At 33.0% G+C, this 17,655-nt stretch overlaps 5 protein-coding genes across 10 annotated transcripts in view; 2 read left to right on the forward strand and 3 right to left on the reverse strand.

Annotated features, from left to right (window-relative positions):
* Positions 1–1,864, reverse strand: part of LOC108692963 — a 70,835-nt gene extending 68,971 nt beyond the window's left edge. Inside the window, exon 1 of the mRNA XM_018201552.1 lies at positions 1,595–1,864. Within this exon, the coding sequence (XP_018057041.1) occupies positions 1,595–1,776 (182 nt within the window). The 5' untranslated portion in view covers positions 1,777–1,864. The remainder of the gene's footprint in view (positions 1–1,594) is intronic.
* A 283-nt stretch (positions 1,865–2,147) lies between these two features.
* On the reverse strand, positions 2,148–7,985 carry LOC108692966 (UPF0545 protein C22orf39 homolog). Of its 4 annotated transcripts, XM_018201558.1 has the most exons (5): positions 7,811–7,985; positions 4,544–4,602; positions 4,295–4,459; positions 3,420–3,608; positions 2,305–2,768 (listed from the first exon to the last, which is right to left on the reverse strand). In XM_018201558.1, exons 2-5 carry the CDS (start codon positions 4,595–4,597, stop codon positions 2,598–2,600), a joined length of 579 nt encoding a protein of 192 aa, XP_018057047.1. In that variant the 5' UTR covers positions 4,598–4,602; positions 7,811–7,985; the 3' UTR covers positions 2,305–2,597. The 4 variants fall into 4 exon arrangements, with proteins under 4 accessions (XP_018057049.1, XP_018057047.1, XP_018057046.1 ...); XM_018201557.1 differs by lacking the exon at positions 7,811–7,985 and having other exon boundaries at positions 2,315–2,768; positions 4,544–4,773; XM_018201560.1 differs by lacking the exons at positions 4,544–4,602; positions 7,811–7,985 and having other exon boundaries at positions 2,148–2,768; positions 4,287–4,407.
* Positions 4,927–6,513, forward strand: LOC108692968 (B-cell CLL/lymphoma 7 protein family member B). Its single transcript, XM_018201563.1, has 4 exons — positions 4,927–5,199; positions 5,943–6,018; positions 6,101–6,206; positions 6,297–6,513. The coding sequence occupies exons 1-4, from the start codon at positions 5,108–5,110 to the stop codon at positions 6,413–6,415; spliced, it is 393 nt and encodes a 130-aa protein (XP_018057052.1). The 5' UTR covers positions 4,927–5,107; the 3' UTR covers positions 6,416–6,513.
* Positions 7,973–14,203, reverse strand: LOC108692965 (C-factor). Its single transcript, XM_018201556.1, has 6 exons — positions 14,064–14,203; positions 12,751–12,802; positions 9,357–9,547; positions 9,122–9,274; positions 8,407–8,611; positions 7,973–8,001 (listed from the first exon to the last, which is right to left on the reverse strand). Exons 1-6 carry the CDS (start codon positions 14,187–14,189, stop codon positions 7,991–7,993), a joined length of 738 nt encoding a protein of 245 aa, XP_018057045.1. The 5' UTR covers positions 14,190–14,203; the 3' UTR covers positions 7,973–7,990.
* Positions 10,662–17,655, forward strand: LOC108692964 (thioredoxin reductase 1, mitochondrial). 3 transcript variants are annotated; one of them, XM_018201553.1, is made up of 8 exons: positions 10,662–11,697; positions 14,852–15,075; positions 15,446–15,573; positions 15,745–15,974; positions 16,077–16,291; positions 16,373–16,555; positions 16,713–17,071; positions 17,161–17,655. In XM_018201553.1, the coding sequence occupies exons 1-8, from the start codon at positions 10,743–10,745 to the stop codon at positions 17,288–17,290; spliced, it is 2,424 nt and encodes an 807-aa protein (XP_018057042.1). In that variant the 5' UTR covers positions 10,662–10,742; the 3' UTR covers positions 17,291–17,655. The 3 variants fall into 3 exon arrangements, with proteins under 3 accessions (XP_018057042.1, XP_018057044.1, XP_018057043.1); XM_018201555.1 differs by lacking the exon at positions 10,662–11,697 and adding an exon at positions 13,734–13,952; XM_018201554.1 differs by lacking the exon at positions 10,662–11,697 and adding an exon at positions 14,327–14,554.

Genomic DNA, 17,655 nt, shown 5'->3' on the forward strand with positions numbered 1-17,655 from the left:
TCGATTTATTAGATTTATTCTTTATATTATTTATTCTTTAAGTTTACATTTACTAATGCAATAGTTAATGAACTTGTGCTTATTTATTTTTCAAAAAACGAATTACATGTGAGATAAACAAGAAAATCCATACATTTAAAATATTAATTTTAATTTTAATACACGAAAATTTGAAAATGAAACAAATATAATTTTAAAATGTAAATATAATTTTAAAATGACATCAAAACTAAATAAACTATCATTAAATAATTTTCATAGAAACCTAGTTTGGAAATTTGGACTGTGTCAAAGAAGTGAAAAAGTAAAAGATTCAAAATTAGTGCATGTTCTTTGTTTCTTCTCATATGTGTATTATATAAGTAGATTTGATTTTCTTGTATTTAATATTGCATCTGTATTTCACAATATTTGATTAGTTCTAGAAAGAGTCGTAAAATAATGCAAAATCAGTTAAATAATTACAGATAATATTTCATATTGTAAAAACAACTGTCGGGCAACAATATACTGAAAAGTATTTCATAATCTTATCTAAATCTTAATACATATTTGTTTAAATAGTACTAAGTAAATATTTACTCAATAAAAAATTACAGCTAAATCAAATTAATGGTTTTTATATCAAATATTTTTACATTTCGTAAATATTTACTTACGTTAGAACTATTTAAATAAATATTTATGAAAATATTTTATTTTTTTTTCAGTATAGAAAAATCGCTCGATATGCTAAATAAGCGAGCCGAATTATCTAAAAAAAATTCCTGTTCCTGTAATTGTTTTTGTAATAAAAATTTTATGTCAGAAATGATTTTCATTTTAATTACTCGCAGAAACGTCTTGCCGTGGGAAAGAATCGCGAGTGAATAAACCCAAACAACACAAAATCTAAAATTGTGACATAAGACGTCTTTAAATCATCTTTTAGATGCGAAAAACGTCTTATCCAATTTTAAACACTTTTTGTTATTTGAGAATGGATACTCAAGAGGACTATCAGCATATAACAACACTTATAAGAATTTATATAAATATTAGTAAAAATTGATTGGAATTTAAATTATTGTGTCTTTTTCTACTCTACAGTAAATACAAAGTATAATACATAAAATCAATGTTATAATTTCACACTCAACAACGTAATTGTTACATAAAACATATTATAATATCTGTATATATTGTTGAGTGTGAAATTATGACATAGATGTTACATTAGTTGGTGTTTATCGTCTTATGTACAGAAATAATGAATCATCAATCAAGCTTAATCAGATCTAACGCTTGTATTGTAGAAACAATTTCAGAAGCAAATATGTCTTTCTCTATTTTTTCCAGATATCCCGAGTTTTTTGTCCAAACATAAATTTGTCTCTACAAATACAAGAGATTAAAAAGCGACGTATCTCGCGCTTCACGCGGACGAACGCAGGCGCGGAGCCAATGCGAGATTCGGCATGTTCGGAATGTCAAATACAAACGCACGTCTACAATTTGTACACACAAACACGCACGTAAAAAAAAACGCATGACAGGGCATCACACCACTCCTACATGATGATCAATCCAAACAACAAAAGGCAAGTTTGCTTACATTCGATTGAGGTACTGTAGAGTCACGCTGATGATCTCACCGACGAGCTCGTTCTCATTGACGTCGTAAACGCTCACCTTCACCGGCAGCTGATCATCCGGATTCACCCTGGCGATGAATTCAGCGAAGAATCGCGAATATTCGCCGAGGTAATCGCCGTCCGCCACGCAGTCCGCGGCCATTGTCGCTTCGTGAGACGCTCGTATAAACACGCACGTGCCACGAAGGAGCGACGCGCGACGCTACGCCACGGCAACGCACGCTTTGCTTCGGACACCGCTCCGCTTTGCTTCCAGCTCCCGACGCGCCCCGGCCCGCTATAACGCGTCTCGTTCCGCTCCGCTTGTAGTGCGCGCCGCCGCACGCGCGCTACGCTCCGCGTTCGACGCGACGCGCCGAACTCGTAACGTACGGGATAACGCGGGTCCGATTATATTCGATACCGATCGCACTGTCGTCGCCGCACCGACTTATTCCGAGTTAAGACACGCCAACCACGTGATCCGATCTACGCAATATTTATATATCTATGTATAAGTTATGTCATTCATTCAGCGGAGCGTCCACGCGTCGCACACACTCGTCAATCACTACTTGATACAGACGCGGAACATGATTCGGTTAGGACGTACTCCGATGCGTACGGCGTATGTGTATACATGCACGCACCTATGTACGTGTCATATACGCGCACGTATGTGGAACGGAAAAAGCGGCGTAATTATGAGGAAGGACGGAGAGAGGAAGAGAGAGAGAGAGAGAGAGAGAGAGAGAGAGAGAGAGAAAGAGAGCGCGAGTAGAAACAAGAGTGGAAGGTTCGCGCGCCGCGACGTTCGAAACACTGGACGTTCCACTCGCTCCGTTTACTCGCGTCTCGTGATCCAGTGACTTTTCTTCTTTCATTCGGCGCACGAATTGACTCCTCGGCGATGTAGACGCCGTTAAGAGATTAGGAAGATCGCCAGGCGACGTATCCTCGGACGACCACGCATGTCCCGCGACCTTACCGACGCAATGATCCCGCGTCGTTCCGCTCCGGGAGATTCTGCGCCGTCGCTCGGGGCTGGTGGTTTGGTTCAAGGTGAAAACAAGTCTCACGCATGCGCAGCTCACGCTTCGTTGCGTTCAAAAACTCCTCCTTGCTCCTCTTTTTCGCGGGGAATGAACGGAAAGGCTGAAAGAATTATTTATATCGAAATTTGTCTGTGAATTTTATCGTTCCCTTGTGGAAAAATATTATTGAACTTAAAGAATACTTGGAAAAATAGAACGAATAGTTTAAGTACGATATTCAATCCAATATCTTTCAATTATTCCCGATCATCTATATATATCATAAAATTCACTGAAAAAATATTTAAATCTTCATACGTATTTCTTTGAATGGCATTAAATAAACATTTACTTATAATAATATGGCTGTCTCTGGATTAAACGGTAATTTCAAGAAACTGAAATAACATAACTTATATAAAAAAGAATGAATTCTAAGTATAATAAAAATAATTTTAGTTTACAGATGTAACACAAAGGAAATTGAATTGACATTTTTGATAAAGAGATTTATAATTAAGTGAATCCATCTTCGGCTATGGAGAAGCACAATGACATCAAGGAATGCAAATCACGCATAGTTTGGAGCAAACGTGAGGTATATAATCCTATGGCCATGATCATATATTTATTCGCAGACTGCAAAACTTTACATATGTATTATTGTACACATGACTTTGAATAATAAATATATGTATGTATAAGCTACGTTTAAGATAACATAAAAAATCTGCTGTTACAATATAGTACATTTTGTATCGAGAGGAGATACCTCTACGTTCTGCTTCATCTCTTTGTTTCGTATATGCAGATACGAGTTCTCAAACTTCTTTTGCATCCATTCGGGCAGAGGAGTGTTCCAGTTCTCTGGCGGTTTCTTCCTCCTCTCCCAGACGTCGTTCTGATAATGCGCATGCAATCGATTATATCGGCGTTGCTTCTCGCTCTTAATCAGCGCGTCCTGCGAAGATTTTGTTTCAGTATTGTTTTACTTCACTGAGAGAAAAATTTTTAATATTTGTAATTACATGTTACTATAATTATGATTACAATTGCTATAATGTTAATAATAATAACATATATAATTCTATCAACAAATATATAGTTGGCTATGGATTATGAACATTTTCGACTGTAGTAAGTTTTTAATTGGGTTGGATTATGCTTTGTTATTGATTGACATTACATGCTCTATCAATAGTACAGCTTGCAGCATCATTAATCCAAATTGAATCAGTTTTTTTAAAACCTGCTACAATAGAAAATGCTGTATGATTACAATTATTATTATCATAAGAAATGTTGCAATTACTATAATTTAACTTTACTATAATTTACTATTAAATTACTATAATTTTTGGAAAAATTACTTTTTAATAAAAAGATTATAAATTGTAATAACTGCAATTATTTTTACAATAATAAGTATAATTATAATAGTAATTTTCGATTTCCACTATGTATATATTTGTAGTATAAAAAATTATTATTAATATTATAGAAGTAATAATCATAAACTTTTGTAACTATAAATATTTTAATTATAATAATATATAATTAAAATATTTATAGTTACAAAAGTTTTTCTCTTAGTCCATCAGAAATTGAGATGTGTTATCGTCAAAACATTTATGGCAACCTGCATACATATGCTTCTTCCGATTTGTGCTTTTCCCATTGATAGCAATTGCGATAATCAATCTTCCACTGGTTGCAGTCGATTGTTTCACCGAATATAAAGTATTGATGGAAACGAGCCTTTATACTGCTGCAATCATCATACTCATCTTTGTATATCATACATGGTCTAATCTAAAGGAAAAATATACAAATATAAATTGAATACAAATTGAAGATCCAATGGATAATGATATAAATAAAGGTATAATCGCATACCATCCACTCATGATAGCGGAGTGGCGTTTTCTCTTCTTTTTTTACTTCGCTCATATTTGCTAAAATATATCAATATCTTTTAAATCACACATAAAAAATAGATTTGTCTATTTACTCGCCGGACACATGTTTAATATACAACATATCACAACTGAAAAAATAAATATCGCAACTAAAAGTGATAGTATTTAGGTTAGATATAGGTTAGGTTAGGTTAGGTTAGACACGAATGATGCATTCGGAACGACAACTACACTCGCTTTTATGAATACATAGAATAATTCCCTAAAAGTGCGAGCAGAGTGACAATTGCGGAAATCGAAAATTGCAAGTGTATTCGAATCGAAGACATTGAAATTGGTTAAACTGGTTGAACTGGTGAAGTTAGTCGTGATAGAAAGTCGAATATTGCGAGTGTTATTAGAGGTTCTTGGACTTCTTGGATTTCTGTCACCTTTCCTAACCTCTCACTGCTTTCGCCCCACGGATGTCCCGGTATCTTTGGTGCCGTGTAATTGGTGCAATAATTGATTACCGGTGATTTAATAGCGCGTGAACAATAACATGATGTCGCGGTCAGTGCGGGCGGAGACTCGTAGTCGTGCCAAGGATGACATTAAACGTGTAATGCAAGTAGTTGATAAAGTTCGTCATTGGTAAGTTTCCTGTGTTGTGTTCGGAAGGAGAGAAAAAGGCGGATAAAAGGAATTGCCAGGTCTTACGTTTGTCATTTATCGCTAATTTATATTGTTTCATGGAAGATATTCACGGATCATACGAAAAAAGTGAAACAAGTGCTTGTGTTTTGTTTAATTGTCAGAAGGGCGTGATGTCTGATGTACGTATTGATGAAAGACTGCGAGGCAGTTGCTAATGTTCAAACTTGAAATATCCGTTTCGAGTATCAAAATATTAAAAATTATATGAAATTTTGTATGACAGAAGCTTTTAATCTACTAAAAACGAACGTTCAGATAAGAATATTATCAATTCAATTGAAGATTTCATAGCTGAGCTTTGGATAGAGTGATAGAATTTGTCATAGCAAACAAAGACAAACGTATACTTACAATTAGTAATACATAGGCCGGTATTTATAGTCGAATCTTATATTTAAGACCATCTTAAGTACAATCTTAAGATATTATGAATCAATCAGAGAGAGAGAGAAAGAGAGAGAGAGAGAGAGAGAGGGCCAATTAACGATTTAAGATATTACTTAAGATGGTCTTAAAATAAAAATCAACTATGAATACCGACTATAGTTTAGCTATGAAAACTGAAGGATCTTTCTTTTATTCTTTATTGAATAATGCATGTTTTTGCTCCTATATTCTATTAAATTCGTTATTTATATAAAAATAAATGGATAAAATTCTGAATACATATATGATCGCAGGGAAAAGAAATGGGTCACAATAGGAGAAACAACTATGAAAATATATAAATGGGTTCCAATCTCGACACTCGATCAGGTATTTCACGCAAAAAATATGATACATGCTGATTAAAATTAATCAAAACAAGTAGTTAAGAATAAATTGTTTTATTTTGTAGAAGAAAAAGGGAAAGACAGTTTCCGACAAGGAAAACGGTTTACCAAGGAAAGGAGGAATAGAATCATCAAATTCTAATTTCGGTCTTACAGAAGATTCCAATACGTGTGAGTTCGATTTTGGTAATTTGTGAAAACTGTTTGTAAAAATTATTATGTCATTGATTAACATAAAATATGAATTTTTTTACATACTAGGTTTCTCTACTGTTAGTGATTCTCAAGGACTGACAGATTTCTCTGCACATTTGGGCTTTTCAGAAGACTCGAATTCACAAAACAGCGAACCTGCACCCAAGAGATTAAAGACTGACTAATGTTTGACTTACAATCAGCATCACCGCCAATACATCGTATAGAGATTGACATTTAGGAATCTATCTCTTTCGTGAATTTGCACTTGATAATTTTTTATTAAGACATACTTCCTAATATGAATGGGTCACAAGAAAAGTTTTTCTTTTCTGTTTCATTCGAATTTAGTAAGATATAAATTATATATATATTATATATACATACATATACTTATATAAATGCAAATAGTATCGATTCTAAATAGTATCGAAACGTTTTGAATTATGTATAATGGAATTTATTTTTTCACATATGAATTTATTACAAACTTCCCCATTGAATTTAGAAATTAGAAACAACGATCGGTTAATTGAATAGAATAACAGGCGAGTGCTCAATCCGTTTATGTATGTATATTGTTTTTATATTAAATATTTAATCCTTGAATCAAATTACTTATACAATGCATATAGAATGGAGCTTGGAATTGAACTTAAGATTTGTTGATTTATAAATCAACCGCTCTTGCACGTCATCTCAATCAGTTTATTAAACTTCTTTTTTTGTTTTTATATAATCCCGCTAAAAATATGCGTAGTCTAATAAGGAGAGGCTACGCTCTGCTCTTCACCGATTTTGATCAAACTTGCAACGATGTTAGAGGAGCCTATCAAATGAATACCTGTAAAGCCATTCGCGCTAATGGGCTTTAGAAGCCGAGTAATAAGCATTTAAAAATATACCAAAAAATCTGAAAACTAATATCTCAGAAAGTATGCATTTTTTAGAAAAATGTCTTAGACAAAAATGGTAGCGTTAAATAAGATGTATTTATTGGCTTTATTTGACTTTGGAAGGCATCGTCAATTTTGACTTTGGCGATGCCACTCAAGGTCAATAAAATAGTAAATACATCTTATTAAACTCTACTTTTGTCTAAAACATCTCTTTCAAAAATGCATACTTTCCGAGATATTAGACTGTTTCCAGATTTTTGGTATATTTTTAAATGCTCATTAGGCGGCTTCTAAGGCTCATTAACGGGAACGCTTTACAGATATTCATTTGATAGGCTTCTTTAACATCGCTGTATTAAAAAATTGAAAGTTTTCAGTAAAAGAATATGAAGTGATTGTAACCCGTCGGAAACAATAAAATAATATATATGTACATGTTCTATTCTTAACTTAAAGATTCTAGAGTATGAGATTGTAAAAGTGACTTCAGACATTGAAAAATGTTTGATAATAAAAGCGGATTGTACATTCGCGGCGATTAGTAACACACACTGCAGTATTACTTTTTTTCGGAATTGTGTTTTTCTTGCTATGATTATTGCATCAAGAATTATCCATGCAAACTATTGGAATAACATTACAGTTTTGCAAAAACAAAAAGTCAAGTGCTAAAAAACATACCTTTATATACAGTTCATGCTTCTGATAGTCCTTAAAAATCATTGTATATATCTCGAATATCATTTTTGTTCATTAATACTATAGGAGAACTTGCATTCCTCTGCGTTATAGCACCGTGACATGTACAAAATAAGCTTGAACTCATACGAATAAAATAGATGATCTCTTAATCAGTGCATATTATAGCATCTCTTGAAAATATTATAAAACATTTGTAGTATGTTTGTATAAAGATATAAATGTTAGTAAGAATATCTTTATATTTAAAAATATTCTTATTAATTGTTATAGCGAGTATTCCAAAATGTAAAAAGCGATTTGTGGAAATATTTCATTTATAAGAATATTTTCACTTAAATTGTGTTTAATGAGACATTAAGTCAAAATTTGAGGGAATGAGTCATCGAAAGTGTGAAGAATATTCTTTGTTTTAGAGTTTTTTTCTAATTAAAATATATGTATATTTATGATTTTTTTTACAAAAACGATGTATATTTAGTGTTAATTTAAAGTATTTAAAAATCCATATAAAATATTATGTACAAAAAAATTCATTTATTAAATATTTGATCACTATTACCAGGATAATATTTTACCATCATACTGCACGAAACAACCGGTTTGTTTTTCCGTTAACGAGTTTAAGGTATTCAGAATGCAATTGACACTGCTGTCGACGTCCATTGGAGCGTTGCTGCCACCCAGATCGGTTCGCACCCATCCTGGATGCAAACACACCACCAAGATCCCATCTGCTTTTAAATCGATGCTCATTGATTTTGTCGCCGCGTTAAGCGCCGCCTATTTTATAAGTGAGATTAAATAAAATTTTGCAAAATTATCTCAAGTGTTTAACGATACAAGATACACGTATTGACAAAATCTAAAGTGTAATATAGGTTTTCTAATTTTAAAACTTAAAAATTTATAAATTATACATACAGTAATATAGGTACTCTACAAATTTTATCAAAACTCAATTTTACATTTCAATAAGAATGTACAATATTTAAATTTTAATTCTACAGAACTGATACGAAAATGTCTGTAAAAGATCCATTTAATTTATATTAATTAAAAGGCACTAATTTCAGAGAATTAAAGTGGCACTAATTTCAAGGAATTAAAATGACATAATATCACAGTCCGTGCATTAATACGTATAAAAGAGAATGAACACTAAAATATATAAATTCGTGATTTTTAATAAGAATAATGTAGATGTGACAAATTGAATTGACATTTTTGACAAAGAGATTTATAATTAAGTGGGTCCAACAGATTGTCAGTTCCAGAAGATTAAAGTTTTACCTTGCTGCATCTGTAAGGATAAAAACCGCCATCACCATTTTCGGCAATACTGCCTAGGATAGATGTCATGTTAATAACTGCTGCTCTTCTTACATTTAATCCCGTTTTATCCTCGGAATTTTTCGCAGCTGTTTTAAGTAGCGGTAGGAAAGCCTTGAATCGATTATTATTTTCTTATGAACCGACGTTATTCGGTAATGTAACATTCATGAATGTAAATGGACTGTAGGTATACCTTTGTTAGCATAATCGGTGCCACGGTATTTATGAGAAAAGCATCGGTAATCTGCTGTTTCTTTACGAGGCCAAGACGCGTAAATTTGCTGGAAATACCAGCGTTATTAAAGAGAACGTTAAGACCAGCGCCATTTACTCTTTCATTCACTGTGTCTACGACCCTCTTGTAGCTATCCGTATTCGTTAAATCTGTAAAAAGGTAAAATTTTTTTCGCGATCGATGCTAGAACTCGCTAAATTCCATGTTTATGAAAAGAAAGTTCAGTTTTGCGCGATAAATATTTAATAAAGCTGATTCTTCTCTTGTATTATACACAAGCATTTGTCAAAGCATATATGTATAGCATACGTCAATGAAGGCTTACTAATGCAATGGCGTGACACAGCACTTTTTACATTTTCATTAGTCTTTTATATTTTCACTAGATTGATAAAATTAAAGAAATTTTGCTCCAATTTTACACGATAAGATTAAAATTCATAATTTATTTTCAAAAAATAATGAAATAGATATTAGTACAAGTTTGATATCACATTAATTAAAATTTATAATCCTTTTGGAAAAAAGAAAGATTTTTGAAAAAATTCGTCGTATTGTACTTAAATTAATATATTAATATATATTGCTCGTTCTAATGAACACGTGTTAAAATTATATTTCTAAAAAAATATATATGTATTGTATTATGTATAAAAGTTTTAATCATTTAATTATTCTTATTTTACTCTAATATCTATAAAGACAAAGGAATAAATGACGAAAACAAGTTTATCTATTTTTAAAGATTTCTAGATTGTTAAAGTACTAGTCATGTTCAAGAATCGTTTTCGGAATGCTAATTATAAAACAAAAGGCCACGGTAAATGAAGCGCATGAAGGAATTAAAAGAATTTAAAGAATCGTTTAATTTCTCAATACTGCTCTTATTTATTAAATTTAAGAAATACGAAGAACTGTGATATATGTTATCTCGTTGAATGTTTCATATTGATCGATGAAATTATTACATGAGATTATTATATGAGATGTGACGTAGAGATATTTTTGTATGTCATGTATGAATTTAATTTTCCCAGTAATGCGATGACTCTTATTATCACATTTTAACTAATACAAGTCACATATCACTCCTCGATAAAGAATAAAAAAAAAATTGATCTCCTTATCGCGTGCAAGAAAGAATTAATCTTTAACGTTTCTAAAGTAGAAAATTTTAAAAGTAGATGGTATCAGATAGCACATTGATTAGTATATCGATCAAGCAAAATGGCATCTTTTTTTCTACGATAGGAATGTTCGCGACGCGTTTCGCAGTAGACGTGTCGATTGTATTCGGATTTTATTTTTCTTCATTTCGCATCTATCTAATGCAAGGTCGCGAATATGAAAGCGCGTAAACTGAATAAGGCGAAAGCATGGATGATATGTTGTGAAAAATCGCAAATTGTCGATTCTGATTCGAGCGATCGAGAAATCGAGGAGCATAAAGCGCGGAATAGAACAAAGAAGCAGCTGCATAACAAGGGAGAAAACAAAGCTGAGGATAAAATGGAGAGCGTTGTGGAGAATAAAGTGGAAAATCAGGTAGACAAGATGAATAAAGTGAGGAGCAAAACGCAGGATGATATTGAGAACGAAATGGAGAACAAAGTGGAGAACCAAAAAAACAAGATAGAGAATAAACTGGAGGTCAAAACAGAGGACAATGTTAAAATAGAAAGTCAGACAGACGAAGTAGAGAATAAAGAGAGGAATAAAACGAAAGGTGTCGAGAATAAAATGGAAAACAAAATGAAGAACAAAGTAGAGAATCGGATAGACAAGAAGAAGAATAAACTGGAGACTAACACGGAGGACGATGTGAACAAAATGGAAAACAAGGTAGAAGACCAAATAGATGAAGTAGAGAAAGCAGAAAATAAAAGGGAAAGTATTATCGAGAATGAAGTGGAGAATCAGATAGACAAGAAGGAGACTAAACTGCAGGCTAAAACAGAGGGTAATATCGATAATAACATAGAGAACGAAATAGATGAAGTAGAAAATAAAACAGGAAGTAAAATGAATGATGATATTGAGAATAAAATAGAAAATAAAATAGAGAATCAGATGAACAAGACAGAGAATAAACTGGAGACCAAAACGAAGGATTATGTTGATGAGATGGAGAATCAAATGGAGAACCAGGTAGAAAATAAAGTAGAGAGCAAAACGGAAAACGATGTCGAGAATGAAATAAAAAACGAAGCAGAAAGCAAAGTGAAGATAGATAGTAATGTCGATAATAAAGTGGATAATCAAGAAAAGCAGGAAAATATTCTTCCCACATCACACACAAGTAAGATCTTAGCATTTTTCTTTAACCGGGAATTTAGACATGCTTTTGTACGAATATTCGATTACCATAACGTGTTCCTATCCTAAAATTAATCTGTTGAAATTTTGTTTACGTCATTGTATGCGTTATTCATCATCGCGTTATAACTGGTATAACCAGTTATACATTTTCAATTTATGTGTATTTTTTAGCTATTTTGATCAGTGGTTTGAAAAAATACGAATCTCATTGTCAATAAAATTTAGAAAAAAAAATGAAATTTTTACAATTCGAATCCTTTTGCAATCTAGCTTGATTTTTAATTTAAATCTAAACAATCTTTCACTTGATTCAAATCATTGAAGTTTATGAACAAAAGAAAAAATTAAAAAATTCAATTTAGAATTATACAATTGTTGCAATTACATTTGAATAGAATGTTATTACAGTGTAATATTCGTTCTTCATGACAGTAATTCGCAAACGAAATATTAAGACTAAATCTTATTTACCCTTATTTAAAAATTGCTTTTAAAAATTGTTACAAAATTGTTAGATCTAGGAATGTTAATTTATAAATCATTTTCACCATTAAATATTCTAATAAGGATTGGAATTTTAACCAAAATAATATTGAAACTTTATATTGATTTTAATCCTTGATATTTAAAAGAACCCAATATTCTTAGGTTGTATTCCGTAAAACGCATTATGTCCTTGCATTTTATCTTTGCTATTCCACCTAATATTAAATAATAAATAAAGATAAAAGGATACACTTTATGTATACTTTATGGAATCAAAAGTTAATTGCACAATTGAAATATCAAAATTTCAAAATTTCGAGAGATATTTCATCAGATATAATTATTGCAAATCATCTCATTTTTTTTTCCAAAACATTTTTTCACCACGATAAAAATATTAAAAACAAAATAATTCTTCCCATTGGACGATTCAAATATTTCAAATTTCTCTGTGCTAATCAGCGAGAATTTAGCGAATAATGACCTAATTTATACCGTTAAGTTTAATAATGCAATTCATAACAAAATAGCAAGAATTATGGCTTACCTATCTCGATGATCTGTACAGCCGACGATTTGTCAGCGAGCACGCGTAATTCCTGTAAAGATTTCTCATTTTTTTCCTCTTTTCGTTTAAACGCAATTCAAACATGGACGGCGTTTCGCGCGATTATCTCGACAATACTTTAATCAGATGCGTATAATATGATAGCGAAAAACCGACTCATACTCGTTTCATATATAGATTAATTTTAATCTCGGCTCAACTTAACTCTTCGTCTTTTTCTAATTTTTAAAATTAGAACAAGATGAATTAGCTGAATCGAGATTAAAATTAAACTATATTGGTAGAATGAGCATCTGGTTTATTTCTATCAATGTTGATTAACTTTAACTTAACTTTTAGTTATTCAGTTGTGTATTCACATTTGTGATCTTAAAATACTTCTTTGATTAACTTTAATCTCGATTTAGCTTATAACTTTATTTTTTTTAATTCCTAAAAAAAATTCCTAGAAAAAAATAAGAAGTAAATCAAATTAAAATTAAAGTTAATCTGCATTGGTATAAATCGGGCATAATTCGTAGGACCAGAAGAATAAGAATTATAAGAAGATTAATTTCTACCAGTGTAGTCTCTACATTTTTTAGAGTGGAATTTCACTTTAAGTATGATAATTTTATATATGTGATAAAAGTAACTTTAATTTTACTTTGAAGAGGAGGAGCTTAATTTTCAGTCCTCAAGAATGAGATTTCACTTTTTAGAGTGTCGAGATTCTCTCTAATGCCTGGTTTCTACCAATATAGATTAACTTTAATCTTGGATTAACTTTATCTCTTTTTCTGGTACTAAAAATTAGAAAAGGATAAATAGTACCTTAACTGAGCTTAATCTATCTTGGTGGAAATGACATCAGTCGACTTGCGCAACGACATTGAAATCGAGTATTACGTTTGCTGATTCATAACGACGAGGGGAATATAATGAGAGGGGAAGATGACGAGCAACCGTATAATAGATGGCGGTAACGGAAACTTACAGTTACGAGGACGCGTTCACGCGGTGACGTAGCGATTCGCGGTGTCAGTGTTGTGTCACTTAACCATCGCTCGCATCGAGTTCAATAGGATCAAACGACAAGAGATTTTAAAGACTCTGACATTCCAGTGATGCGTAAGATAAAATAGTGGAAAAAATTTTGTCTTTTACGAAAGGAGCAAAAAGAATCGCGATGGCACCGATCGGTAAGTACCGTTTTTTTCCCACAAAGTAAGTAAATTGCGTAACAAATAGTGACAATCTTTTTCGATTCGAACAAACGGAACGTATACTCCCATCCCACCCCGCGATCTTACCGTTGCCTTGCTCGCGTCACGGCAAGTTGCGAAGATGTAGTCCGGCGGTCTCGGCGAGTCGACTAGATGCCTCACCAGGCCCAAACCCAGACCGCGGTTGCAGCCGGTTATAAGGATCGATCTCATCGCGCTCGGTTACTCGGTTGCTCGGTTTGCCGAAGACCACCAAGACTGACCAAGACCGGCGTCGTGATGAATCGCGGATGAAGAGAGCGCGGGGGTGTACGTGTGGCTAAGTTAGCGCCTTAGAAGTCGGAGTTCTCACTCTCGTCAGTGCGCAGCACGGAGCGTCACTGACGTCACGTGCTCCGATAATTGTGAATTGCATTATATGTCGCCGATGATCATGGCGACACTGACTGTGTTCGCGCGACTCGTGTCATCTCAATGCGCGCACACTAAGTTGCTCAGGTTAACGGGTCGGCAGCCGCTCTTTGTCGGATGCGACGTCGGTCTCGTCTACGGCAGAAGCGCGATGGCCTGCATGTGCAGTGAGTGTTTAGGGAAATTATTCACAGTCACACCACTGTACGATTGCGATTCGTTATGTAAAAATACGGAGTCATAGAGGGCGTGCGAATTCGAAGGTTACTCACGACTGTTTACTCTGATTTATGTCCAAGGATAACAGATTTTCACGTGATTCTCTACGTGATGTTTTTCTAGATGTCTGTGTTGTCTATGAAAAGTTTTCTTATTTTCTTGTAACGCTTATTATTATTTTTTTTTTAGAATTTACTTCGTTAAAAAGTTTTTTTTGATGATATACAGTTGAAATTATCTTTCAGCGGATCATAGCTACGATTATGATTTTTTGGTCATTGGTGGAGGATCCGGTGGCTTGGCAGCAGCTAAGGAAGCTGTCGGATTGGGAGCGAAAGTCGCAGTTTTAGATTATGTGACTCCTTCTCCTGTCGGAACTACTTGGGGTTTAGGTGGTACCTGCGTCAATGTGGGATGTATACCGAAAAAACTCATGCATCAAGCTGCGTTGCTTGGTGAAGCTATTCATGTATACAAACATTCCTAATTATTATTTGCTTTCCATTTACATCAAAACTTAGATAATTCTTATTAAAATTGTAACTCGTTTACTCAACTCGAATGCAAATTTCTTTTCTGACAAGAATCAACTGAGTTTTTACCTATAATCTGCATGAATCTTGGGACTGTTTTACTGAATTTTATTAAATCATGTTAAAAGTGAGATTATAAACCTGTGTTGTTATACAATAACTTTATCACCAAAATAGTGATATCATTATTTGAATATAAAATACATAACTTTAGTTTCATATTAGTATTGAGTAAAAATGGAAAGCTATTGTGATTAAAATGATGTAAAAGATTCATACCTAATCTGTGAATCATCTCGTTTTTAGGAAGCAGCAACATTTGGTTGGCAGTTGAATCCCAAGTCTGTGAAAATTGACTGGGAAGCCTTAAGAACTGCTGTACAAAATCATGTTAAATCTGTAAATTGGGTCACTCGTGTTGAACTTAGGACAAAGTTAGTTGTTTATAATTAGTAGTATTTTCTAATTTTTCTGTTTATACATCAATTAATGGCCATATTATTCACTTTTATGTATCAATTTATGTTATTCATATCTATATTATTTAATTTTTGTTTATTTGATCTGTATGTATTTACTTATTTATATTAAATATTTACTTGTAGGAAAATTGAATATTTCAATGCCCTTGCACATTTCAAGGATGCACACACAGTAGTTGGAATTACCAAAAAGGGGGAAGAAAAAATTCTTACAGCTAAAAATATATTAATTGCAGTAGGTGGTAGACCTAAGTATCCCGATATTCCTGGTGCTATAGAATATGGTATAAGTAGCGACGACATCTTCAGTTTGGAACGCGCTCCAGGGAAAACCCTTATTATTGGTGCTGGATGTATCCTTCAACGGCATTTTACGCGATTTTTGTTTTTAGATTTTCTATTATAATTATGCAAATGTGCAGATTAAGATTTTCTTCCTTAATGATGAAATATAGATATTGGTCTGGAATGTGCTGGCTTTCTTAATGGCTTAGGTTACGAAACAACAATAATAATTCGATCGGTGGTGTTGCGTGGATTTGATCGGCAAATGGCAACTCATATTGTCGAAGAGATGCAGCAACGCGGTGTGAAGTTTAATTATGAGTCAAAGCTTAAGAAAGTTTCAAAACAAGAGGATGACCGTCTTCTAGTCGACTGGGTCGACAAAGTAAGCATTTGTTGACAAACTTATATATGCAAATGAAAAAATAAGTCTACATTAGAGTGCAATATAATATAATTTTTTTAGGATGGCCAAATTCATCAAGATGTATATGATACTGTTCTATTTGCTATCGGCCGACAATCGCTCACTCAAGAATTGAAACCAGAAAATATCGGATTGAAACTTGTTCCAGAAACTGGCAAGATTGACGCAGTTAACGAACAAACGAACGTTCCAAACATTTACGCGGTTGGTGACGTACTTTATGTAAGTTTTTTTCAACATTTTATAATGATTTTATCTTGAAAATAGATGGTGCATAGTTTAGATAGTTCTAGATATTTTTTATCATTTTAATATTTCTCATATTAAATTATGAGTTAAATTACAAATATAATAGAAAATTTTTGTATATTTTTTATAGAAAAAACCTGAATTAACGCCCGTTGCTATACAAGCGGGTAAACTGCTAGCTAGAAGATTATATGGTAATTCGATCGAGCAAATGGATTACATAAATGTAGCAACGACAGTATTCACTCCTTTGGAATATGGATGCGTCGGATTGAGCGAAGAAGCGGCAATCGCGCTCCACGGAGAACAGGAGATAGAGATTTTTCATGCGTACTACAAACCAACAGAATTCTTTATACCCCAAAAGAACGTCGATCGTTGTTATGTAAAGGTTATCGCGCTTAGAAACGGTAATGAAACGGTACTCGGAATGCATTTTGTCGGACCCAATGCAGGCGAAGTAATTCAAGGATTTGCGACTGCTATTAAGTAAGTTTTATCCAAAAAATGATTCGTCAATAATTTCTTCAAAAATTTGATTTCAGAATTCCATAATTTATATTTCATAATATTTTTAGATGTGGCTTAACAATTCCGAAACTGAAGTCTACTGTTGGTATTCATCCAACTGTAGCGGAGGAGTTTACGCGCATAAATATTACCAAACGTTCAGGCTTGGATCCTAAACCGCAAAGTTGTTGCAGTTAAATCGATATGCAACATAGTATCATCATGTTTTCTCGATTATATCACAGATTTGTACCGATTATCCGATTAGGAGATACGCCCATATTCCTACGGCAGAGATCAGCTGAATATCTTTCGGCTGAAACAGTTTTTCTGTTCTTATGTATAAAAGCGCTGAATTATCGCAGTATTACATAAAATAAATAACGAAAGGATACAGAAGCCAGAAAAAGAGAAAAACAGATGATTGCAATTTGTTACGTTATATAATATCACTTTTTATACATATTATTTTTCTAAGGAATGCGCCTTACGTTATATGCGTTATTGACGCAAAAAATTATTGTAATGCTTATTTATGATAGCAATAATAACAAATCACTATT

This window comes from Atta colombica, unplaced genomic scaffold (genome assembly GCF_001594045.1).
Source record: "Atta colombica isolate Treedump-2 unplaced genomic scaffold, Acol1.0 scaffold83, whole genome shotgun sequence".
NCBI classification, from domain to species: Eukaryota; Metazoa; Arthropoda; class Insecta; order Hymenoptera; family Formicidae; genus Atta; species Atta colombica.